At 32.3% G+C, this 25,831-nt stretch overlaps 12 protein-coding genes across 12 annotated transcripts; 10 read left to right on the top strand and 2 right to left on the bottom strand.

Moving 5' to 3' along the window:
- Positions 1-69: 69 nt before the first annotated feature.
- Positions 70-1,479, top strand: FG379_002337 (uncharacterized protein; the record flags this gene model as incomplete). Its single annotated transcript, XM_067328206.1, has 1 exon — positions 70-1,479. One exon carries the CDS (start codon positions 70-72, stop codon positions 1,477-1,479), a length of 1,410 nt encoding a protein of 469 aa, XP_067183745.1.
- A 193-nt stretch (positions 1,480-1,672) lies between these two features.
- FG379_002336 (uncharacterized protein) lies at positions 1,673-4,180 on the top strand (the record flags this gene model as incomplete). Its single annotated transcript, XM_067328205.1, has 1 exon — positions 1,673-4,180. One exon carries the CDS (start codon positions 1,673-1,675, stop codon positions 4,178-4,180), a length of 2,508 nt encoding a protein of 835 aa, XP_067183744.1.
- A 69-nt stretch (positions 4,181-4,249) lies between these two features.
- FG379_002335 (uncharacterized protein) lies at positions 4,250-5,341 on the bottom strand (the record flags this gene model as incomplete). The annotated part of the gene is made up of 1 exon (XM_067328204.1): positions 4,250-5,341. One exon carries the CDS (start codon positions 5,339-5,341, stop codon positions 4,250-4,252), a length of 1,092 nt encoding a protein of 363 aa, XP_067183743.1.
- Positions 5,342-5,505: 164 nt separating this feature from the next.
- FG379_002334 (proteasome regulatory subunit Rpn7 26S proteasome subunit 6) lies at positions 5,506-6,859 on the top strand (the record flags this gene model as incomplete). Its single annotated transcript, XM_067328203.1, has 2 exons — positions 5,506-5,512; positions 5,607-6,859. 2 exons carry the CDS (start codon positions 5,506-5,508, stop codon positions 6,857-6,859), a joined length of 1,260 nt encoding a protein of 419 aa, XP_067183742.1.
- Positions 6,860-7,281: 422 nt separating this feature from the next.
- FG379_002333 (60S ribosomal L37) lies at positions 7,282-7,569 on the top strand (the record flags this gene model as incomplete). Its single annotated transcript, XM_067328202.1, has 1 exon — positions 7,282-7,569. The coding sequence occupies one exon, from the start codon at positions 7,282-7,284 to the stop codon at positions 7,567-7,569; it is 288 nt and encodes a 95-aa protein (XP_067183741.1).
- A 694-nt stretch (positions 7,570-8,263) lies between these two features.
- FG379_002332 (DHHC family palmitoyl transferase fused to a KOW domain) lies at positions 8,264-9,472 on the top strand (the record flags this gene model as incomplete). Its single annotated transcript, XM_067328201.1, has 1 exon — positions 8,264-9,472. One exon carries the CDS (start codon positions 8,264-8,266, stop codon positions 9,470-9,472), a length of 1,209 nt encoding a protein of 402 aa, XP_067183740.1.
- A 180-nt stretch (positions 9,473-9,652) lies between these two features.
- On the top strand, positions 9,653-9,982 carry FG379_002331 (uncharacterized protein; the record flags this gene model as incomplete). The annotated part of the gene is made up of 1 exon (XM_067328200.1): positions 9,653-9,982. One exon carries the CDS (start codon positions 9,653-9,655, stop codon positions 9,980-9,982), a length of 330 nt encoding a protein of 109 aa, XP_067183739.1.
- A 178-nt stretch (positions 9,983-10,160) lies between these two features.
- FG379_002330 (uncharacterized protein) lies at positions 10,161-11,831 on the top strand (the record flags this gene model as incomplete). The annotated part of the gene is made up of 1 exon (XM_067328199.1): positions 10,161-11,831. One exon carries the CDS (start codon positions 10,161-10,163, stop codon positions 11,829-11,831), a length of 1,671 nt encoding a protein of 556 aa, XP_067183738.1.
- A 164-nt stretch (positions 11,832-11,995) lies between these two features.
- FG379_002328 (uncharacterized protein) lies at positions 11,996-14,941 on the top strand (the record flags this gene model as incomplete). The annotated part of the gene is made up of 1 exon (XM_067328197.1): positions 11,996-14,941. One exon carries the CDS (start codon positions 11,996-11,998, stop codon positions 14,939-14,941), a length of 2,946 nt encoding a protein of 981 aa, XP_067183736.1.
- A 147-nt stretch (positions 14,942-15,088) lies between these two features.
- Positions 15,089-15,496, top strand: FG379_002327 (uncharacterized protein; the record flags this gene model as incomplete). The annotated part of the gene is made up of 1 exon (XM_067328196.1): positions 15,089-15,496. The coding sequence occupies one exon, from the start codon at positions 15,089-15,091 to the stop codon at positions 15,494-15,496; it is 408 nt and encodes a 135-aa protein (XP_067183735.1).
- A 21-nt stretch (positions 15,497-15,517) lies between these two features.
- FG379_002326 (uncharacterized protein) lies at positions 15,518-20,881 on the bottom strand (the record flags this gene model as incomplete). Its single annotated transcript, XM_067328195.1, has 1 exon — positions 15,518-20,881. One exon carries the CDS (start codon positions 20,879-20,881, stop codon positions 15,518-15,520), a length of 5,364 nt encoding a protein of 1,787 aa, XP_067183734.1.
- Positions 20,882-21,513: 632 nt separating this feature from the next.
- On the top strand, positions 21,514-25,791 carry FG379_002325 (pyrophosphate-dependent phosphofructokinase; the record flags this gene model as incomplete). The annotated part of the gene is made up of 1 exon (XM_067328194.1): positions 21,514-25,791. The coding sequence occupies one exon, from the start codon at positions 21,514-21,516 to the stop codon at positions 25,789-25,791; it is 4,278 nt and encodes a 1,425-aa protein (XP_067183733.1).
- Between the last annotated feature and the right edge of the window lie 40 nt (positions 25,792-25,831).

The raw sequence follows: 25,831 nt of genomic DNA, 5'->3' as shown, positions 1-25,831 counted from the left end.
GTTCAAGCTTTTTGAAGTTTTGTGAATTATTGAGACAAATAATCGCGTCAACATATCTACACAAAAAGGATGGATGGACTTCCTATTCCGGAGATATACATTAATTCTGACATGATTTTGTCTTTTGAGGACGAGAACAACAATTGGAACGAGTCTACCGTTAATTCAATAGCCAATCCCTCAAAAAGTCTAAATACTAATCTACAAAGTACAAGTAATAAATTGAACGTAAATGTTAATGTTAATGTTAATGGTAACGTAAATTACAGTCACAGCAATAACTCAATGTGTAATTATATTCCAAATAATTGTATGGAAGATTCAAGTACTTCAATTGATATAGGTAATTTTGGTAACAATGACTCAGAGAAGAGAACAGTTGCAAATAATAGAACTTCAATTAACCAAAATTTATTTATAGATGAAGATATATTAAAAAGTGAGAAAATATCTAACAATGAGATAAGAGACGAAACACAAAATTTAAAAATTGATAAGAATTTTCAGACAGAAAAAAACTATAGTTCTCAATTTGATTCTCTTGTTTTAAATGGTTTTCAAGAATCAGGGTCAGAGAAAAAGAACAACTTTGAAAGTGAAGTTAAAGTAACCAAGAGGCGCAGAGGAGATCCAAAACTTTGCTGGAGATGCCATAAACGGGATGCAACACCACATATGAGATCTTGTGAGCCTTGTAGAGTAGCAGATAGACAGAGATGGTCAAGAAGAAGAAGCCTTTCTAAATTCATGTCAGAAAGTAGTAAAAAAGTTGCTAGCTTGAGTATGAATAATGGATACAATTTAAATTGTAAACAGGAGGCGTTTAAGTGTTTGAATTCTAATGGTTTAAGGGAATGTCCTCATAATAATTGTTTTCAAAATAAAATTCAGATAAAACATGATAAGAACCAATATATCATCGGTAATACTGAGGCCATTAGAACAATCAACCCAAACATTTCCAATCCAAACAATTCGTCTTCTGTTCAGGGAATATCTTTAACGTGTCCTATCCTTATTGAGAATAAATGTGATCAACAACAATTTTCGTTATACAGGGACAATAGAGTTTTGCAACAATGCCCTGATATCTCCCAAACTCTCTCTTATATAACGATCACATATTATCCTTCATCATTTAGTGGGTTGACCTCAATACCTGTCTGCGCGAAATTCGCTTCTGATGGAACAATAAATGGACTTGAGGCTCTTCCCTCGGTAGTTTTATCTTTTATTGTGGAAAAGTGTAATGAACAATTACTACAAAGACAAGTTTTTAGACAGGGTAGTCAGCAACATGTGAATAATAATGGATTAGTTTCTTCCCAGCTTGAATCAGGAGTTGGAAAAGTTTCTACAAACAATGAAATACAGAAGGGTGTAATTTGTGGATCTGGTACGGGGAATAATAACACATTCCACAACATGCACTGTACAAATTTTCATTGTAGTCAGTTAGATCCGAGGTTTTACGGCTGAAATGCTGTCTTTTTTGTTTTTTCATTATTAGTGTCTAGGCTTTTAATGAATATCGTTCCATGAAGTTGTATTTTCGGTCATTTCCCTTTTACTGTTTTAGCTTATTTTCGCGGGAGTTAAAAAAGTGGAACTAATACAAATAAATGTATGAATTTGCATTTTTTTAAGATGTAAACGATGTATTTGAATAGCAATGGACGACTTCAGTCAGAACTTGCTCTTGTTTCTTAGCTACAAAGAACTTATCTGGGAATATTTAGATATTCCAAATTGGGAGCAAATAAATAGTGGTGAAACATATTATATTATTGAAAGAAAGATTACGTTCATTCAGAATAAAATATTGTTGAATGAAAAAACCGAGTATTGGCGTTTTGAGCAAACATTGTGTGTACTTCTTCGTCTCTCAACATTCCTTAATCCTTATGGAAACATTAGGAGTGCCATTTTAAAACATTGGGACAAGTTATACAATGAACTGTTGTTGAAGTGGGGATCACTTGACAACAAAAAAATAACAACTCATCAAAAACAAATTAATAATGGGATGGTTTTTTGTGATATACCTATTGAAAGCATTCCTTCAGAGTTTTTATTTAAAATAACAATAGGTGGAACTTCGATTGATTTAAACAAAGCGATTGGAATGTTTGCAAATGACAATATTGAATTTCCACTTCCATGCGGCAGATTTATGTGTCCAGAATTCATGATCCCTGGGACACCTGGTTTTACTATATTTGATGACAAAAATGAGGGAGATATTTTTTGGAAGAGTGTTTTTAATACCTTTTACGGAAGAATCCCTTCAATATTTAGGTTAATATATATACTTCCAGAGTATGCAGAGTCTTTGCTAAATTCATATAAAGTGATTATGGAGGATAGGAGGTATGGCGTTTTACCATTGTTTTATCGTCATTTTATAGGTATTTTGAGTTCTTCATTGTATGACAACGACTACATAATAAAGTTGGAAATTCAAATGTTTTTGATAAATAATGGACCAATAGAATGGTTAAAAAATCCTCTAAATGCTCTCCCAGACAAGTTTTTTGTATTATTTGAATATTTGAAATCTATAACTTTTGAGCCGAGTTGTGTTTCAAGTGATTTATTAAAAAGGCTTATTGGAACTTTTTCAACTACACAGGTTTGGACAATTACTGAACTTTCTCATATAATATGCATAGTTACAACAATTCAATCTATGTGTCAATTATCCTGTTCTTTCGGTATTACATCTATGGACCATTGGGAACTTGGGTCAGACCCTCTTGAGGGGGTAAATTGCGATGGTAATACTTGTTATGACCCAACGGCGGAGAATCTCAGAGACTGTATAGAGTATAAAAAAGGTTTGGAATCAAAATCAACAGATAACATACTTGCTTATTTAGAAACATCATACTATAAAGAAATTCTGTCTGATTATGTTTATGTTTCAAGTGAAGAAGGAAAACAAGAGGATAACTCCGTTGTGAATCAAGAGAACGAAGAAGTTTTAGTTACTGATTCAATTACTAGTGGGAATGCCTCGAGCATTTTCAGTTCACAACAAATAGATACCAGAAAATCAACAGGAATTTTAGTTCCCTTTATTTCAACAAAAATAAATTTAATTCAAAACTACATTCTTTCTACAGGATTTTTTCACTCTAAAATTGATAAATTCAGATTAAATTTAACTGAATTTTTTAATTTAGATCGCTTTAAGTTCAAAAACAATTCACCAGAGTTTCAAAAAAGTGATGAAAAAGTCTCCACTTCTGATTTCTCTCCCAATAAATTAAGGGAAAGAAAAAGAAATAAAAAGGAGATTAGGGAAAGATTTGTTGGTAGCAACAACTTTAAAGATGATGATTCAAAGTTAATAAGAATTATTCACTTATTAAATCGATTCTCTCATAATGGAGATATTTTAAGTATGAATAAAAACGATGCAATCATACTAAGATCAAATTCAGATAAGCACTGGGCAGATCGCTTCCTGCTTTCCTCTGTTATGAATTCAAAACCAATGGTAAAAAAAAATTCAATTTCTTTCAATTTCAAAAGAATAGGTGATAAATCTGATAAAATATTTAGCTTGAATGAATATAAATCGATTTTAGGGCACAATCTAACAGAATGTGAAAAAGAAGAAACAGGAGGTGCGAAGGAGAAACTAAATAACAAAGTTTCAAACAAAAAAAATTCGGTAACAAAAAACGACCATTTAATATGTACGGTAAATAGTTTTCCCATTCAAATGTCAGACTACGAGTTTTATTCAGAAACAGTTTGGTCTATTCTCTCAACGTATTCAAAAGAGTGTTCGAATTGTATAAAAAATGAATTGGATATCCTGTTATTTGAATGTAGCAAAAAGATGAAAACTATATGCGATATATTTGAAGTCCCAACTACAAATCCTATAAGGTCGTCTATTTGGAGTTATGCATTTAAACTTTGTGGTGTTACCAAGTTTGAGATGACTGAATTGGTTCATAACAGTTTTCTCCCACTTGAACTAAAGGTTCTCCTTAAAAAAACGATATGTAGCCCACAGAATATTCTCCGTTCTGATTTTGAAAGATGCAGAATAATTTTTTCATACAAGGAGTTAATTTATTACTTGATAGTTGTATGTAAAGCAAAACAAGCCGCTACAATAACATGCGCAATGCAATCAATTTCTAGTTTACTTAGGAATACATAGTAAATAATTTTAAATAAAGTAGCAAATATATCAAACATTTTGAATAAAATTATCATTGTAGAGGTATATTCAGCCATCTACTTTTAGAACGTGGTTGATTCTATCTATTGGACTTGTGTAATTTAAAATATATTTATGTACCGCATCTAAAGTTGAATCATTTAAAGATTCAATGTTTGTAAGTGTTTTTAATGATTCAAAAACAATAGGATATTTAGCAAGAAAATCTAATGCAAGTTCATCAAGTTCATCAGTTACATTGTTTGACTTCTGTGAAACTATGTTTATGCATAATTCTAGAGAGTTTCTGATATGGGAGGTTTTTTCTTCTTCATCCAATGCCTGCTTTTGTAAGACTTCTTCAATGTTTATAAACAAACAATTAATTACATCTGCAAATACTTGAATAATCTCACTTTGAGTGCTACAACTTTGAAAGTTGTTTGTTAACGCAATTACTTTTTTCTGTGTAGTTTCGACTTGATTTTTAATTCTAGATTCAAATAATGCTGCCTCATTTACCTGCTTACTCCGACGAATCTTGTTACTAGATAATTCTTGAGCCGGACTATTGATGTTTTTCTCACTTGCTTCATCAAAATCAGCTTCGTTTTTCTTTTTTTTCAATGCCATTATTGCGTCAAATGAAAGTGGACCATCAAAAGGATCCTTAATGTCTGTTTCTAACTCTGAGCTTGATTTGGAATATTTTTGTTCATTTGAAATATGAATAGTTTGAACAGAATTTTCGAGACTGCTTTTATTGTCAGCTAATTTAACTTCCGGTTGTTTAGACTTATCACCTAGCATAATATTTGAAGTTTTGGTTAGCTTTTTTTGCTTCTTGGAATCGTCATTATTATCTGGATTTTTTTTCCTTTTAGCGTGCCATTTTCTCACAGCGTCTTTAAGGGTATCAGATGAACCAGAGTTATTTAGTGGAGTGTTAGCTGAGTTCAAAACAGTTTGCTTTACGGGAGTCTCTGATTTTTTATCAGATATATATATGAAAGGAACATTTGATTCTGGCTGAACCTGACCAGAAGATGAACTTAAATGAGGTTGAGTAACATCTAATAGCAAAACAGAATTTTGAGATGCTCCTGGAGGCTTGGGCGTTAAGCCATTTTTAGTTTGGTTTCTGTTTTGATTTCCATTCATAAAGGAACATTAACGTCAATATCTCTTAAAATTAATTAGTGGTATCACCATCAACTTTTCTGTACTCTAATTCATATAAATGAGAGATTTGTAGAGTCCCTAAATGTAGAAGTGGTTAGATTATTGTTCTCAACTATTTCTGAATTGCTGCTAAAGGCGCCAAAATGAAGAGTTATTTTCAAGTGATGGTGGGGAGGAAAAAACAAGAAGCTGTGTTTTTTTTGTGAAGGCCGTGAAGCTTTTTTCCTTTTATTACTATTATAAGGAATTAAGATTATTGCTTCTTTAATACTACATCTCTGTATTGTGAGTTTTATGAGTACACTAAGGCAACAAATGGATCGTGTTAATAATCCTGAGGAGTTATTACAAACAGTTCCCGATCTTGAACTTACCGAATTAATTCACCTATCTGGATCAATATATTCTACTGAAGAGGAAAAAAATTATTCAATAACTAGAGTTATTGAAAAAATTAAACAGAATGGTATGATCCCACTTTATGAGTCCCTAGTAAAGAATACAGCTATTTTTAAATTAGATGAGGAAATAATTTCTATTATATCTAAGAAAAATGAAGATGAGTTGAAAACTCTAGATGAAAAGATAAAAGATGCTACCGAAAATTATGGTGACCTTGAAGTTAGGAATTGCCAATATGAAAAGCTGGTTTATCTCATTCGTATAGGAAATAAGGAAGAGTGCCTAAAAGAATTGGAAATTGCACTTGAAAAAACAGTTGGGGGACTTAGGACTGAATTACTGTTTCTTGGGATAAGAATTGGATTATTTTGGAATGATTCAGAACTAGTAAACTCATTTTTATTAAAGTCACAAGATCAATTAAAGACCACTAGCGACTGGGAAAGGAAAAATAGATTCAAAGTTTATGATGCTATTCACAAAATCTCAACTAGAAAATTTTCCCTTGCCTCTGAACTTTTATTGGATTCAATAACCACATTCACGGCTGTAGAGCTTATGTCATTTGATCGCCTGATATTCTATACTGTATTAACATCTATTCTTTCGGTAGACAGGGTAACACTTAAAAACAAATTATTAACTTGCCCAGATATCTTGAAGATTGCATTGCAACCAGATAAAAAATATCTACTTGAATATATTGAAAATTTCTACAACGGAAAGTATCTCGAATTTTCGAAGGCTCTACTTGACATCATTTTCATGATTAGGAAAGATATTTATCTATATCCTCATTACAAATTTTACCTAAGGTCAATCCGACTAAGAGCATACAAACAATATCTAGAACCTTTCGAATCAGTTTCTATTACCAAGATGGCAGACTCGTTTGGAGTATCCCCCCAGTTCTTAGAAAGGGATGTAGTCACGTTCATATCATCTTCGAAGTTACCGTGCACTATTGACAAAGTAAAACAGACAATTATTTGCAATTACATAGACAAAAAGACAAATAACTACAACGAAATCATTGAAAAAGGTGACGCACTTCTAAATAGATTGCAAAAGCTCTCCAGGATTGTTCAAGTGTAGTCGATACTGTTTATATCTAATCTTTTTTTTCTTTTTCTTTTTGTCCGACACTGTTGAAACACATTCTTTCAATGTTATTATTTGACATTATATTACCGCTTGGGAGACGGGGTTCTATAATTTTGTGGTTTTCTATTGGGTAGGGGACTGGCGTAACTAAAAGAAATAGCATAACAGCGTCTCGTCTACAATAGGCCCATTATATAGTTGCTAATATTATTGTTAAGAATTAATGACCGCAAAATAGTCAATAGTAATTTTTTCGGGGCTGTCTATCACTTAGACGTGGTAAAGAAAGTTTCAAAGTTCGTTTGAGAGTAACATTCAATTGAACTGAACTTGGGAGATACCGAGTTTGGATCACTGGTTTTGCACAAAAACATAGGGTTCACTTTCTATTTGATTCATTTTACGTAGAAATCATGGGTAAGGCAGGAAAGGGTACAGGAAGTCGTGGTAAACACCATGGAAAGACTCATTTTCTCTGTCGTCGTTGTGGAAAGAGAGCATACATGGTCCAAAAGAAGCGTTGCGCATCTTGTGGTTATCCATCATCAAAGATGAGATCATATAACTGGAGTCAAAAGGCGAAGAGACGTAGAACCACAGGAACAGGAAGAATGAGGCATCTGAAGACTATGGCTAGAAGATTTAAGAATGGATTTAGAGAAGGTGTTGTCGCTAAACCATTAGTGAGTGTTGGAAATTGAGATGCATTCACATTGAAGATTGGCTGACGTAACATCTTTATTAAACTTTGTAATACGTTGAATAGCCACATTGGGTATGGTGATTGGTCCACGTAGCATGTATCAAGATGATTCCAACTCCTTTCGTTTTTTTATATTCATGCTCAACGAAAAATAAACCGTGATTAGTTTCACATGATATCATTATGCATATCCGTGTTCTGATAAGGTTAAAAACATCTCTCCCGTTCTCTGGGAGGGACTATCGGTACAGTATCGGATGTTCACTATTATACTAATAATCTTTTGTATCTATAATGTTATACTTCACCTGGAAACTCTCGGGATGAGTGAAACCTGTTTTTGATACATGATTCGAGCATCTAGTCCGTTGTTTTTCTAGGTATTTAGTACTTACTCTGATTTAAGTCGCTGTCATAGACGGATATACGATTTTTTTTGTGCCTTGCAGTTCGTTTATCTTCGTGGTTCGGGCCTGCCGAGTACTAACTGGCGGGCATGCGAGTATGTAAACTTACTGGTATAATGTCGCGAGTTTTCACAATATCCATAACAAATAAGTTCTTGAGTTTATACGTTTAAATACTATATATGTTCAGAACAGATTATTGTTAAAAAACTTCCGTGAACACCATTGATTATTCAGAGAATTTCTCTTTTTTTTTCACATGGAGCCATTTGTTAAAGTGGAATAATGTTTTTTTCCAAGCCATGTTGGTTCGTTAATGATGTATGTGGAATAATTTGCATGATTTTTGGGGAGTTTTTACTACTATACGCATCACTTGTACTAAACTTTCTGTTCATACCAACCTTTCTTGAGTCTGGTAAAGTAGTGGCTTTCGTTTCTAACATTATCTTCTATAATTTATTATTCATACTTTCTTCATTGTGCCATTTAATTACTACAACTACTGACCCGGGGGTGATGCCAAATGGCGATGATAAAGGTGAGATAATATTACCTATTGAACTTCAATCTCAAAGTAATTCAATCAGATCGTGCATAAAATGTAACAACCTGAAACCTCCGAGAACTCACCACTGTTCGGTTTGTAAAAGATGCGTATTTATGATGGATCATCATTGCCCATGGGTAAATAATTGTGTTGGAGTTAATAATCAGAAGCAATTTCTACTATTTCTTTTTTATATTTTCTTATTTTCTGTGTATTCATTGACACTTATTTGTTATTGTTTTTACAGCTGTTTTTCATATCCAGATCAAGTTAATAGTATTGTTGTTAACGAGAATCTTGTAGGTACAAGTTTGGGGTTATCAGTAAGTGTTGATGATAATCTTAAAAGTACCCAGGGATGTAGTATGACTCCAGTAATGCTTATATTTGGATTTACAGTAATTGTGGAGAGTTTGATCTTTGGTATTTTTTGCATTGCAATGCTAATTGATCAGATTATCTGCATTGTAAACAATACTACAGGTATTGAACACTTGAAACAGGAATTTGTGTATAGGAAGAAGAAAGGTGCGTATTTATTGTTTTCTCAAGTTTTTGGTGGTAAATTTTCGTGGAGATGGTTTTTACCAACCAAAACCAGGTCTTCCTTTAGAACAAACAACTTTGATATATCTTCCTTCCTTGACATTGAATTTGGCGATTTCAATCTAGACCCAGAATATGGGTCTGATGATTTTGATCAAGTAAATTCAAATAAATCTAGAAATAATATGACAATGGAAAGGCATATTTCAAAGAATAAGTCAGGTAGAGTTAATTGTTGCTCAATTCTTAGGAGTATTGAGCCAACAAGCATGATGCTTATAAGGGGAGCCGAGGATTTCTCTATTCTTGAAACAGAGGAAAACGAAATTGAGCGTTTAGAAAGTAGAAATGCATACAACAAAAATGAAATAAAAATGGATGATTTGCAAAACAGTTAGGTATTGCAATTTTGTCCCACTCATTATAAATAGTTCATAACATAGTTTATAATTTATGTTTATATTGTTTTGTTTTTCACTTGGGTGCATTTTAAATTATTTGCGGCACAGCGCATGCGAATTTAAGCACTTACACCTAAACTTTTTTTCTGTTGATTATTTCTTTCCTTTCGTTTATTTATGGGATCGAGACAGTCAAAAATTCAGCCAACCGAAAGTAAAGAGTTGAAGCTTGATGACACGAAACTGAAGTCACACCAAACCAACCTCAAAAACAGGAACTCGAAAAAAGAGCGTCGCAAGGATTCAGTAGATTCAAACGAAAGTAGTGATAATGAAAGTTTTAGTTTTGTTGTAAAACATAAAACACATGAAATAAATTTAAAAAAAGGATTACATAGCTCAAGTGCCAACCATGCGAAGAGTGGGAATAACAATTTGGACTGGGATTCAATAATAAGTATAATGAATAGTGAAATCAATGAAGGTCTAGTAATAATAAGGGAATAGAATACTATGAAGTGAATCTGAGGGTATTTTTTTATTGAACTTGGAGGACTTCCAGTAAATTTTGATTCTTTTGTTATTTTCGGGCGCTTGGGCAAATTTATTATTACAAATAAAAGCGGTCAAATGTTAACTCTGCTATACAAGGCTTCCGGGGCCAGAAAAGTAGCAAAGACTAAAAATGTCAAAAAAAACGAAGAGATTGAGTTCAGGTATTGAACGTATAAAAAGGATCAGAACTTATAAACAAAAAAAGAATGTTGCTTCAATTTCGAAGAGTACTGCATCCACAAATCCCGATAGGAAGATCGAGAAAAAAGATGGGTTCTATAGAACCAAAAGTACAATAAATAGATTGAATATGTATAGGGAGAAGGGAGTGCTGTTAAAAAATGACAAGCCATCTGGAACGGTTGTTAGAGTTGAGCCAGATAGAAGATGGTTTGGAAACACTAGGGTAATCACTCAAGAGAAAATGGAAACCTTCCGGGAAGAAATGTCGAAAGCCGCTTCAGATCCATACTCTGTAGTCCTGAAAAGATCAAAGCTTCCGATTTCCATTATTGATTCTGAACAAATTAACTTTAAGCCTTCCGATTCCAGTATGAAGTTACTTACTGTTGAACCCTACAACAGAACATTCGGAGAACAAAGAAGAAAAAGGCCGAAGATGGCGTCACAATATGACACATTGAGTGATTTTATTGGAGATGTTGAAAAATCACAAATAAATTACAATGAGAATATAGGTGATTGTGCTGATGAAAACTTTAAAACGAAATTATCTGATCAGAGAAATAATGATTTTCAGGGTTTTGACTTATTGAATGATGATTCTGTATTAAGAAAAGGTACTTCAAGACGCATTTGGCAGGAATTGTACAAAGTGATAGATAGTTCTGATATCATAATACATGTTCTTGATGCCAGAGATCCTGAGGGGACTAGATGTAGGTATATTGAAGAATATATTTCCAAAGAGTGCAAACAAAAATATATCTTGTTTGTTATAAATAAAGTAGACTTGATTCCAAAATGGGTTATTAGTAAATGGATAGGCTTCTATGGTAGTTATAGACCAACCATTGCATTCCATTCAAGTATTACAAATTCATTTGGCAAAAGAACATTGTTTCATGTACTAAGGCAGTATGCATCATTATTGAAGGATAAAAAACATGTTAGTGTAGGATTTATTGGCTACCCAAATGTTGGCAAATCAAGTATTATTAATACACTTAGAGGTAGCAAGGTGTGTAAAGTTGCTCCAATTCCTGGAGAGACTAAAATTTGGCAATATATTCACTTGACACACAGAATATATCTTATAGATTGCCCGGGTATCGTACCACCGGAGAGTGCTATTGGCCACAACATTGTTCTAAGAGGTGCTGTTAGACCAGAAAAACTTTCAGATCCTTGTATTTATATTAAAAAACTTCTAACTATTGTCAAGGAAAAGCATATTAAAGAGAGATATGATTTAGGGAATTTGGACAGGTGGGATGACTCTGACGAATTCCTCACTATTGTTGGAAAGAGGTTGGGAAAGATCTTACGCGGCGGAGAAGTTGATCTAGCAACAACTGCAAAAATTATACTCAACGATTGGATATCTGGAAAGATACCTTACTTTATTCCACCTCAAGTAAATCAAATAAACGAGAAAGAAACAAAAACAAGTGAAATAGAAATGGTTGACCAAAAAATTGAGGAAGTGAAAGTTTGCAAAGAGTTCGAAAACGAGACTGAAGACTGTATGAAAGGAACTTCTGACTGTAAGGAGTTCTCTGGATCGGAACAAATAAATGAAATACAACAGTGGGAAGATGTTTTGAGTCAATTTGACTAGCTGTTCCCGCTGCCCCCCAATAATTAACATTGTCAAATTAGCTCAAACTGCCCTTATATACTTGTAAATAATTATTTTAAACTTTCTTTCTGTGTTTTAATTTTATAGTTATTTTAATTTATGGGAAATTATTGTATATATCATTATAATTTACCAATCCAGTTATGATCTTTATTCGCTTCTTTTTTTTTGTAGTGACATTTTGTAATGTTTTCGGTGGAAATAATTTGAATTTGGTGAATGGTTATGGTATTGTCGGAATTGATTCAATTTACACCGTGGTCGACACCTCTGTCGGTAATTTATTTGTTCTTGAAAATGGAAGGGTTTTCATTGTCAGTAATAATAAAGTTTTGGGTAAACTAGATGAATTTTGCTCAAGAGACCGACTTGTTAATTTTAAGAAAGTAGACGATTTGAGGTACATTATGCTTGTAAAAAGATGCGATTGTGATTATTTGGTACTAAGAAGTATTGATATAAATAACGGTATAATATCAATAAGGTGGACTTTGGATATGGAAATTCCAAGAGAAAGTGCCTTTACCGAGTTATTTATAACTAAAGAAAAATGTTATTTGGCATTAAAAAATAGTTTATTTGTTGTTCGAAGTTCAGACGGTTTTTTATTAGAAAATGAAACTTTGTCTATTGGCGATAATAAATTTCCTATTTCCATTATATTTGGTGAAAGTGAAATTATAAAATCACTTGTTATATTTGACACTAATAATAAGTATATTGCTCTCTATGAAATTAATGAAGAAATAGGGAAATTGGATGATGGTCCTCGAGAAACAATATCTTTCCAACAAAATCTCTCTATTTATTTAAATTCTTGTTTAATAACTAAAAATGATCAATTTGAATTTCTCAATATACTATATTTAGATAAGAATAGCAATGAGTTTGGACTATTGAAATATAATTTTAACAACAGACAAACGAAACACATAAATACGAATATAAATATTTCTTCACTAAGCGATAAAATGACTTCAATTTTAGATACTGAACTTACTCTAAGGCAAATCGGAACTTCCGATATCATAGTAACTTTTTCACGATACGACAGTAGTTATAGTAAACACATTATTTATATTTTTGAACAAAATAAATCATTTGTTCTAAATTCCTTTAAACCAATTTTCAATTATTTTCAGTCTTCATTGTTAAATATATTCATTGATGAGAATAAGATAAATGAAATGGGTTATTTGTCAATTTTAAACTATAGCAATAATAATTATTATTTAAGCATAACAAATATATTTGGTTATAAAAAGCCACTATCGGAAAATAAAATTTTCAGGAACACATTGAAGATAGATTATTTTAGAAAAGATGAAATAATAGACCATGGGTCAATAGAATACTCTTCTATAACAAGTAAAGGCGATTTGATATTGCAGTGGGAGGATTCATTGTTAATAATTATTTCACTAAATTGCGATATTATTGAAAACTATTGTGGAAAGCCCAAAATTGTGGATATTTATGAATCTTTTACTTCATCACTAGATAATGTCGAATATTATGAGAATAACTTCATTGTTTACAGTGCAGAGACCAGCGAAAAATCAAATAAAATGGATTTTTCACGTAAATTCGACTATTCTATGATTGTCTCTGCAAGTAATATCTACTATGATTCAATGGCTCATGAATCAATTTCTCATGAAGGCGATTTATCCGGAACAATATTGATAACTGTAAATAAACATTATTCAGTTCTTGGTTATCTCGTAGAAAAAAGGAAGCTAGTTTGGAGAAATGACACAATAAAACGCCATATCAAGGAAAACATTAGGGTGAAAAAAGTCAAACAGTATATTATTGGTGACAAAAAAAAACCCTTATTGCTGATAATTATAAATGAACAACTTATTTTCAAAATAGATATTATTTCTGGTATAACCATCGTAAATGCCTTGAAATTGGATCAATCTTCAAAAATATTTACCACATCACTATTGGATTCAGCTGGAGATCCGTTAATAGATCCAAGGTTAATTCTGATTGATAAGAATGATCACTTTGTTAAAATATTAGATTTAAATAATTTGGACTTGGAAGGTTATAGGATAATGTATAAGGATTTGTCGCACCATTATATCACCTATAATGAAAGTACGATTAATTGTTACATGCTTAATTCAACACTAAATACATCCTTAAAGTGGAGATATAATTTGAAGGATGAAACAATAGAAAACATTTCAACGTCAATATGCCACAACTGTGTAAATTCACCTTCAATAGTTTCAAAAGAGTACGATATTGTCAATAAGTTTGACTATCCAACAATACTAGGGTTTATTACGAATAAAAAAAAAGTAATGCTATTTAATTCAATTAATGGCAATCTACTTCATTCCGAAATATTACCTGAATCATTTACTCCTCCATATAAACTTGGAGTTTATCATAATTTAATAGTATTAACAGCATTTCATGCGCATCACCAAATTCCAGTATTTCACATACTTGAACTATATCAATTCCCCTTTGAAGACAATAATAACTCGTCTCTTTTTAAGAAGTTTATGTTTTTGATTTCTTCCGAAAAGAATGTGAATGAATCAAAGATTTATCCGGAAAGAAAAATACACATACAAAAAACCTCTTTCTTGTATAATTACGAGTTGCCCATAACTACTTTAACTTTGAGTAGAACAATGAAATCAATAACACCGAAAATGATTCTATTCGGAAACGAAAACAGTAACATTATCGAGGCTATACCTGAAAAATTGTTTACTACACTAAGGCCTGGTTCAAATAAATACTTTAGCAATAATTCAATTGAAAATATGGATTACCCACCATATAAACCAATGGTAGATCAAAGGGTCAAATTTGCAATGAAATTTTCTGGCCCTAGGAAAATGATTGTACTTCCAAATAGGAAATTTGAATCAACTTCAATGTTGATTTCTATTGGATTTAACTATATAGAAATAAAAGAGTTTTATCCGAGCACTCATTTTGATAGAATTCCCGATGATTTTAACAAAATAAATATAGTTATCACTGTATCAGCAGTAGTTATTACTACGGCGCTAGTATTATTTCACTTAAGGAAGAAAAATTACAAAAGGTGGGAATGATAAGCAAAACCTAACAAAATAACAATAGTAATATATTTGAATAATTATTTTGTTCATTTACTTTATAAACTGATAAATTGTAATCTTACTCGTAGATTTGGAATTATTTCTGGAAATATTTGCGGAAGACTCAAAAAGCGATTTAAGATGGAGATGCTAATTAATGGGACATCAATCCCACCCATTTCTGGAAAACTTCTATTCGGCTTTAAAAACAAAATAAATTCATTTGCTGAATGTGAGCTTAGGTGGGATGAGTTAAGTTGTTCAGAAAAATCGAGATATAACCTGGATTCACTGACATTGAAAAAAAGGCTGAAAAACACAAGGCCCCTAATGTCTTGGGAAAAATCTATTTTAAATATTTCAACACAAAAAATGTTTTATTTTTTTAACTACAATTCACAAATTTCGTTGCATCCATATCTATCAGAAGAAGAAATAGTTGAGAAATGTAGCACAAAACTAAATCAGATCAAAAATAACAAAGAAATATTATCATTAATTAAAGATAATACTAAGAAAGCAGTAATTCATACAAACAATTTTAAGTAACAGTTCATAATATAACTTTCTTTATCTTCTCCACAATTCTTCGACTCTTTTCTCTAGTTCTTCACTGTTTAGATTGAGTATATCGTTTCTAATATTTGGCTCAGGATTATTACTTAGTACCGTTTTCCTGCCTCTTCTTGTTTCTAATTCTGATGTTTCTGACTCTGAAGTTAAACTGCTTTTAATATCACTTTCTGATAAAATGTCATTTATCTTTGAATTATCAAAGAGCTCTTTTGCGTATGAATTATCATATTCAAATAAGTAGTCATTCCCACACTTATCCTTTTCCTTTTTTAAGCTATTTGAATTTATACTTTGAATGTTTTTTTGTTTATTAATTTCTTTTTCTTGAGATATTGCTTTATTGCTTTGGTCTAAGTGTTCGATTTCGTCATTAATACTCATTAACCTTTGCAATAGCCTGTTCAAGTAATGCTGCGATTCTCTGTTACCTCTTGATATATCTTTCTTCACATCTTCAATTTTCATGAGTTCCTGTCTTATCATGGAAAGTTTACATCTTAGAAATTCAATTTTTACCAAATGTTCTTGAATGAGCAGTAATTGTAAGGATGTATTACTTAAGTAATCTCTAATTTCTTGTATTCCCTGTTGATCTTTGTTCACCAGCTCCGATATATTTAGTTTATAGTGGATTATTTCATTGAACAACTCAGGAATTAATTTTGCAAATATCCAATCTGGGTTGTCTTTTCCTTGTTTAATATTTGAATCGATTTGTTCATTGATCATTTCATCTTCAAATGAATTTTGTTTGTCTAGGTGTTTTATTTTTCCTAGTTTTATGTATAAAGCTTTTATAAAAAATTTCATTCTCAGTGTAATGCTATCATTTACAAAAATTGGAATAGAAGGTCTTGTAACTGCAACCTTATTTAGTTTTGATAATAATGTGTCTTGAGAGGATTGCAAATTTTTTGATGCTATTGAACGCATATAGAATATTATTGATGCAGGTATTAGTGCCTTTAAAATAAAATTAAAGGTAAAAAAAGTGAAAATTAAATATATTGGCTTAATAATAAATGATAACTCGCTCATGTAAAATCTGATTGAAAGTTCAGGAAAAGTTTTAGATAATATCACATTTTTTATGCTATTGTAATTATACATTAACATTAATGAGCTCATGAATGAATAGTAAAATGAAAAAAATTGACCCTCTTGATAACCCAAAATTGAGTATCCAGTTATAGAAAACAATATTATGAATGAAAAAACCACGCAAAAAATTGGGAAAAAGGCATAATTAGCTTCTTTCCAACTGAAACCTGTCTGTGAGGTCGAGTCCATAAATGTGAACAAAGAAACAGAGTCAAGTGAGTTTTCAAGGATGTTATCCCCCGTTTTTTCGAAATGTTTCTTGATTCTGAACATCTTTACTCTTTTGTGACGTTCAATTAATATTCCAGAATATAAAAACAGAAAGGCAATATATACTAATATAATCGATGCAGCAAAAAATTCAAACATGAAGAAATAGTTTGAAATTCTTCTAATATCATGAATTGTCTTTATTAATTTTTTAATTGAAAATACTTTGTCATTATAAAACCCTGAATTTGACCCTATCATGTTTAAATCGAATTTTGTTGTATAAACGTCATCCATCGAAATTTCCCATGGGAGTGGAACGCCAACAGATGTCGGAATTGAATTAAAACCACCTTCAAAGTCAATAGAGTTGGGGTTAATTGATATTTTTGTTGTAATTATTAAAATGTAATATCTAAAGCATAGACAAAATAGAATTAAAAAAGTGCTTGATATTATTATTATTGCAAGTATATTAACATTCTTTAGTTTGTATAATTGAATTATGTCTTCATCATTGATGTCATCAATTTCATTGTTTACTTCAATACCACCATCTTCGAATTGTCTTGTTTTTATTTTCTTTATCATTTTCTTTCTTCTGAATTCCAATAGATCTTTCTTTTCATTTATCACAATCACTCTGTGTCTGTCTTCTTCTTTTTCACCTGAATCTTCACTTAAGTCATTAATATATTGTTTTTTTTGTCTATGCATTCTTTTTAGTCGAAATTTTTTGAATTTCTTCTTGTTTTCTCTTTCACTTTCCTGATCAGAGATATTCATTTCATAGTTTGTTTTGTTTAGAAGCTTTTTATTTAAATATTTTTTTCTTACTGCATTATATATTAAAATTGAAATCAAAACCAAAAACAAAAGTACTTGTATTCCCAATATCACTTCTGAGAAAATCAAATTATATTTTAAATTATTTTCAACTGCAGATATTTCAATCTCCGACTTTCGATCAACGATTATTTCCATTTCATCGCTATCCTGTGTAATCCACTCAGTCTTAATATAATCAAAGGTATAGGAGATAGAAACCAATCCAGTCGGAGAGATATCAAAATCAATTGTTATTAGAGAAACAGAAGATTTACCTGGGATTAGAATTGGAAAATATAATTTCATTTCACCTAAATTAAAATCGAAAAGTCCAGAATATGGAATGTTTATGTTAATTTCATTAGCTGATTGACCAAATGAATGGACAAGATGAATTTGTGAATCGCTTCCTTTAGATAGGGAGTATGACTTAATTACCCAAAACAAATTTCCTTCATCTTCTCCATTTAGAGTCTTATTGAATTGTTCCATCAATTCATTTTGAGTCCCTGAATACAGCACGAAAATTCTATCTACTCCATAACTAGATGAACTTGACTCCATCTGCCCAATTTCTTCCGTAGACGAGTTATTTTTCAAGTATGAACCAGTTATATTGTCATTCAGATCATTAACTAATGATTCATTTCGAACTGAAAACAAATTATAATTTTTAGTCGAAGATATATTGTAGTCTGTAATATCATCCAAATTAACCTTGGTTTTTGTTTCCATTGTTTTGCTAAGATATAATCCAGAGGTTTTTGGATTCGAGTTACATCTAGTTGGGTTGAAATGTTGTTTAAGCATAAGAATAGGATTAACTATTGGTGTAAGAGTAGGGTATCCAATATCCGTCAAAAATTTGTCATTTTTTTTGGTTTCATTTGATTTAGACAAAATGGACGGAATTAATATTCTTTCCATCCATACTTTTATTTGGTTGATTGATGTCAAATTACTCAGTCTAAATGATTGAAATAAACCATAAATCAATTCCGAAGGGATGCTTTCCAACTGAGTTTCGTCATATAAAAATGGTGGGTTGACAGTTTTTTCATTTGAGCATTCCTGAAACATGTATGGAGAGAACCGTTTAGTTGGGTCAAAGGTATAAAAAGATCTGGCCTTAAATGGGTAATCTAATATTTTCCATACAATATCTTTTGCATCTTTTTCTAATCGATGATTTACAATACGAACAATCCATATTATAGATAAAACTAGAAATAATATTAAAATAAAAAAAATATAATATGGAATGAACTCAAGTTTTGGAGGTACTTTAAAGAAGTTTTTAAATTGTATAAATCTCTTCTGCCTCCAGTCAGAAATACTTTTTACCTGATGTTTTTCCTCATTTTCATTAATGTTACTCGAGCATCTTGTAATTTTCGAAGCACTAGTAAATTCGGTTTTATTCTGTGAGTCAGGAGAATCCTTAGATATTTTCAAAGGAAATTTATTGGAAAAAAAGCCAGTTTTTTTTGTTGCCCAGAATGTTGAAAGAAAAAAAAGCTGCTGAATCCATGAATTTATACTGGTTTTTATCGTGTAGATATTATCAGTATTTTGCTTTAGAGATTGAAGCACTTCAACCTCATTAAATATAAACATTATCGTTGCTGTTGAGAGAGGAACTAACATTAGATAAAATGTTGAAATACCTAATATTACTGAAACAAAAACAATTGTTGTTATATTTGCATCTGTAGAATTTAAATTACCTTCCCATCCTATTTCGTCGAATGGAGATAGAAAGAGAAGAAATAAAGAGGTAGTAAATGACGATTTAAAACCTCTTATTATTGGATAATATTTGTTTATTTGTATATAAATAATTATTCCAAGTGATAATGTTAACAATATTGTATTTATAAAAAGATATATCCCTACTATCTTCTTGAAATACAAAATTATTGTCTTCAATGGAACATTAACCTGGGAAAATAATGAAGAAAATATCTGAAAAATTCTAAAAAGTATTAAGAATGTCGATAAACACCCAACAGCCGTACCTATAAACTTCAGAATTGATGCAATTTGAACCCAATAGATTATTGAATTTAATAAAGGAATTCCTGAAGAATTCCCATTGATAATTTCAATAGCAACTTTATTACTGTTCTCAAGTATATTTTTCAGTTCTAAATCAGGAAGAAGTTGAATTATCAAGGCTGAGGTGATCCATAATGTTACTGTGCTAAAGTGAGACAATCTAATTGCAATAGATAATGATCTTTCTTTAAAATAACTTGACCAAGATTCCATTTTGATAGTACTTTCTTTTTCATTTGTAGAACTTCTTGAGCCACACAAGCTCGTAAAGAATAAAATAATTCCTGGAATAAAATGTAAGACGAAAATAAAACAATATATAAAAAACAGTATTACCTTCAGTATTTGTTTTATTGTAAAATTGCAACTTGTACATGGTAATCCTATAAATTTATTTATAGATGTTGCGGTTTGTGAATGTATATTTAGGATATAATTTCCAAAAATTGATAAATTAAAAGAAAAGTTGAGTACTGTAAATGCCTCAGCATTAGCATTGTATATCAGCAATTCAATTTTATATGATACTATATCTGTCCTCTTTGATTTTTTTGGTATTGTTGGAATAGTTGGTGTCTCTTCAATTTCCTGAATAATATATTTCTCTGATGAGTCAAAGAAAATTTCCAGGTATTTGTATGGTTCTGATATTCTTGATACCATGTTCATTTTACTTTCATTGCAATTAGATACTTCCAATATGTTTGCAATCCCATAGTCAGAAGGAACAAGATTGTTTGAATTGCTATCAGGAGTATATTCACCTATACACTTGGAGAAAGAGGCTCCAATAACTTGGTTTTGATCGGAAATATAACCACTTAACAATATTGGTCCTAATACATATGTCATCCAATTTTGTATATCATCATTTGTTTGAATATTATTAGGATTTAAATTCTTTGGGGTTGATGTGTCTGGATTCCAGTTGGCTGATTTTAAAACATTCTGAACCGAATAGATTGAAGAATAAATTTCACTTGGTTGTGCAATTAATGATATAACAAGTAGTGTAACTATTAAATAAATAACATAACCTACTCCAACAAAAAACTGGAATGTCGGACTTAATTTCCTTTTCTTCGAGTTTTGGGAACGGATAGAACCGAAAGATGCAAGAATCGGAGGTTCACCTAAAACTTCCTTCCTCTGGAAGTACATTTTAGAGATAGTGAAGTGAGAAATATTTTGTGGAAAGATACATGTAAAACTATTTTAAATGCGAGCGCAAGTCACCCCTCATTTTGACACTAGAAACAAATAATTAAGGAACAAATAGAGATATTTGTTAGGTTTTGTATTCGAATAAAATCTTAGCAAATCAACATGATATATTCAAACTCCATAAACACACACAAATTAATGACTTTTGTTGCGAATTTTAATATTTTGATTTACATATGTATATATATATTTAGGTTTAAAATAATTCAGAACAAATTTCTATATAACTATATGCATTTTTACAGCAATTTTGCTGCTAAAACTATGAAATTTTGGTAGGAAGTTATATATCAGTGTGTTTGCGCTATTAGTTAAAATTTACTAAGCTTTTTTTCAATTTATCTCGACCTAATATGTTCTAGAAGTTCCACAATGGCGGGATTTTTGAATGCAATAATTCTCATTGACAATTGTTCGTGAGGGTTATGTGTGAATGAATTATTCCTGTTTTTTATTTTCAAATATTAATGATATTCTTGTATAGCAATTAAAAGGTATACATTTTAAGTAATAAGGTAATAATTGAAGAATTCAGAAAATATTTGAGGTAATATTAGGTGAAATTGAAAATGTTTTTTAGTAGAGAAACAAATAAGGTTCAAAGAAATAACATTCGCCGTCTTAGGAGTCTTGCCGTAATTCTGGAAGATACTCATATTGACAGGGATAAGGCTGTATCCTCTACCGTAAGGGTTAATTCTGTTCAGAAGCCTGTTAGAAGGAGAGACTCTTTTGATCGCAATTTGACTACTAGGTTGGATTCCTTCAAATTATCAATGGGCGGAAAACCACACCTTCACTCTGCAGATCTTTTTGAAAATTTTAGCCCTGTTCAACTCGAAAGACAATTTTGGACACCAACTTTACCGTATTCTCTTGCAACTAATTCAATAGAAACAAAGGAAATTGACATACCAGATTTGGTTCAGAAAGATGGAGATAAATTAAAGGAATTATTACCTAACACATTTGGTAGGCCATGCATTGAAATCGTTAGAGATGATTCTAATAATGTGGAACATTCATATCACGCTTTAAGAGTTGGTATTGTGTTGTCTGGTGGGCCTGCACCAGGAGGGCATAATGTAATAGGTGGTGTTTATGATTTCATTAAAAACCACCATCCGGACAGTCAACTTTTTGGATTTTTAGGGGGATTAGATGGCCTATTTAAGTCGACATACAAGGTTGTCTCTGATGAAATGATGGACCGTTTTAGGAATCAAGGTGGTTTCGATATGCTTTGGTCTGGGAGGGGAAGGATAAACGGTGAAAAAGACCTAGAAAATGTTGAAAAGGTTTGCGAGCAACTTCAATTACACGGCTTAATTGTCATAGGTGGAGATGGTTCAAATTCGAATGCCGCTTTGATTGCTGATTACATGGGAAAGAAAAAGAATAGTATTTGCGTTGTTGGCGTTCCAAAAACAATTGATGGTGACCTTAAGAATCCAGCGATAGAGGTTTCCTTTGGATTTGACACTGCTGCTAGAACCTATGCTGAATGTGTTGGGAATCTATGCTCTGACATTTGTACATCTCAAAATGTATATCACTTCGTGAGGGTTATGGGACGGTCTGCGTCTCATCTAGCACTTGAAGTTGCCCTACAAACAAGACCAAATATGGTTTTTATTGCGGAAGAAGTTGAACATGAAGGTATAACACTATTTGAAATCGTAAAAAGCATCGTAGACTTGATGGAAGAACGTTCTAGGCAAGGAAAAATGTACGGAATTATCCTTATTCCAGAAGGTTTGATAGAATTCATTCCTGAAATTAAAGTATTAATTCAAGAACTAAACGATATTTTGGACGAATTGAAGGATGATGAAGGAGATGAGATAGCTCCAGATGAGTATGACAGAAAAATTTGTAAGTTACTGTCTAAATCTTCCGCCGGTATTTGGGAATATTTACCGGAAAATATAAGAGAACAACTTTTACTTGATAGGGAAGCAACAGGACAGATACAAGTTGCTAAGATAGCAACGGAAAGACTTTTGATATTACTAGTAGAGGCAGAACTTCATAGGAGGCATGGAACGTCATTTTACTACGATATTGAACATGGGCAAACTAAAGAGGCTGTCCCAGTGGAAATCGACAGTTCCAATAAATACCCCGACTCTATTTTGATGCCATTTGGCTTTACAATGATGCACCATTATTTGGGATACGAGGGAAGATGCGCAATGCCATCAAATTTTGATTCAAACTATTGTTATGCTCTTGGACACTGTGCAGGAGCGCTTGTTTCAAAGGGTATGAATGGATACCTTGCAGTTATTAGGGGCCTTGAAGGTAATCCAATAGATTGGCAAGCGTGTGGAATTAGCATTACGAGAATAATGGAGGCAAAAAAGTCAAAATCAGGTTATTATGCTGCCGTTACTAGACAGCTGGTAGATCTAAATGGGCCACTCTTCAAGTTGCTAAAGCAAGTCAGAGATATTTGGAAGTTTAAAGATCTTTATCGTGCCCCTGGTCCACTGCAATTTGAGGGTCCATGTTCTGAGACTATTCCGTATATTGTCAGGACACCAGAAATAAAGGATTTACTTTATGGTGGTGAGGAAGAAGGCATTATAGGGGAGACTGATAGAAATATATCACAAGGAACTAGTACGGGTAAGAGGGGGGTATTCAACAGGATTCAGGGAACATTATCCCCTCTTCAGCTTTATCGCACAACTTACAGACCACCATTGCCAATACTTTTGACCAATTTGAAGGCCAGATGTAAACCTACAACTCAATACAATTTATCGGACCCACTAATAAAAAGACAAATTACAACATATTATCCACATTTGTGCAATTCTAATCACTTCTACTGCCAAGAAGCACAACTTGATCTTTCTTCTGAAGGCCCCGGTGTAGGATTGAGGATTGGTGTGTTGTTAATGTCAAGGCAAGCTCCTGGAATAGCGAATGTTGTTTGGGGTTTGTATCACCGTCTAAAAATGGTTAGGGGAAGATGTCTAGGTTTCTACGGTGTTAAGGGATTCTTGCAAGGCAAACACATTACTCTCACTGAAAAGGATGTTGATCTTTTACCAAATCAAGGTGGTTCAGAGTTGATTGGTAGAACATACACGGAATGTCTGATTTCAAAAGAAAATTTGGAAAAAGCCAGGCAAATTTGCATGAATTTGCATTTGGATGGCTTAGTTTTATGTGGTTCTGCCTTTGGGATGACACAAGGTGCAATTTTGTCAGAATACTTCCTCCAAAACAATTGCAACACAAAAGTAGTTGGAGTCCCTGCAACTGCTTCTAATAATTTAGCAAATGACCTTGTAGAAGCTTGTGTTGGATTTGATTCGAGTACAAAATTATATGCAAGTTTGATAGGAAATGTTTTAACAGATGCTGCTTCAATGCCAAAATATTGGCATTTTATCAGGTTAATGGGAAGACAACCTTCCAATGAGGTTTTAGAGTGTGCCTTGCAAACTCATCCAAATGTAGTAATTATTGCAGAAGAGTACGGTGCAGCAGACAAAACATTGGTTCACATAGTTGAGGATGTGGCGGATGTGATTTGTAAAAGGGCAGAATTTGGAAAAAATTTTGGAACTGTGTTAATTCCAGATGCATTACTGTCTCATTTGCCTGATATGAAAATATTAATATCAGAGATAAATGAATTGCGTAGATTTGCAGAAGAACATACAGAAATGAAGCTTTTTATTTCAGAGATGATGAATTTAGGGCATGGGGAACATCCAACAATAAGTAGTGAAACACCAAGTAACCAAGGAACGAATACAACTCATCAGGGGGCCGAAAATACAATTAGTGGTAACTTGAATCAAGACAACATTAACAATCAAAATACAAATTCATTGGGAAAGTATTCTTCTAAGATGACACCCTGGAGTCTTGCTCTATTTAAGTCCCTTCCAAGATTTATCAGGAAAGAAATACTTTCTTTAGATGTTGACTCTGCGTTTTCAGCGATAGAAACAGAGGCTTTGTTGGTACTTATGATTAAGAAAGAACTTAAAAAAAGAAAACAGGAAAACAAATACAATGGTAATTTTCAGCCTTTCACACATTTCTTTGGTTATCAAGGTAGATCTGCAATGCCCTCTCAGTTTGACGCAAAACTCGGTTACGCACTTGGCCACTTTGCCTCAATTGTTGTTGAAAGTGGGTTGACTGGGCATCTTTGCTCTATCCGTGGACTTTGTGGGGAGGTTTCAGATTGGAGAATGACTGCAATTCCCTTCAATTGCCTAATGAAGATCGTTCCTTCAAACGATGAAACTCATCCAGAGCTACCAGGTAATATGCCTACGATTCCTTCTAGTGAAGTTGATTTGAAGGGGAAGGCTTATCGTTGGCTTAAAATAGTACAAGACCATTGGGCCATGCAGGATAGATTCTGTAATCCGGGCCCAATACAATTTGATGGTGCAGCTGCGAACTTTTATTTTAGAACCTTGCATGAACAACAATCCGAATATTATGAAATGCTCAAACATGTACAAAACTATGCTGAACTCGTTAGGGAGACCTGCACCTTTGGAGTGAATGAGTCATTCTTAAAGACTGCATTTGTAACACTTAATGGTCTTTTGAATTTACGCTATAGAGAAGGAAGTTTGCTCTCCTCATTACCAGACATAGGCCCTTTAATATCTCAAATAAAGTCTCAATCACCTACACAACATAGCCAGAGTAATCAAAAAGAAAGAATGGATTATTTATCAGCAGAAGTTCAAGATAGGATGATTCACAATTCATGTACATCGAAATACAAGACGCAAACAAATATCCATTCACAACAATCTATTTGTCCCGGTGTTGAAGAAGGACCGTGGAACATTTCGAAATGAGTGCTTAGATACGCAAAATTAGTAGAAAGAACTAATATTA

This window comes from Cryptosporidium bovis (genome assembly GCF_009768925.1).
Source record: "Cryptosporidium bovis isolate 45015 chromosome Unknown contig_3, whole genome shotgun sequence".
In the NCBI taxonomy this organism is placed as follows: domain Eukaryota; phylum Apicomplexa; class Conoidasida; order Eucoccidiorida; family Cryptosporidiidae; genus Cryptosporidium; species Cryptosporidium bovis.
Note: the sequence above shows the minus strand (reverse complement) of the source record. Positions and strands in the feature narration are given on the sequence as shown.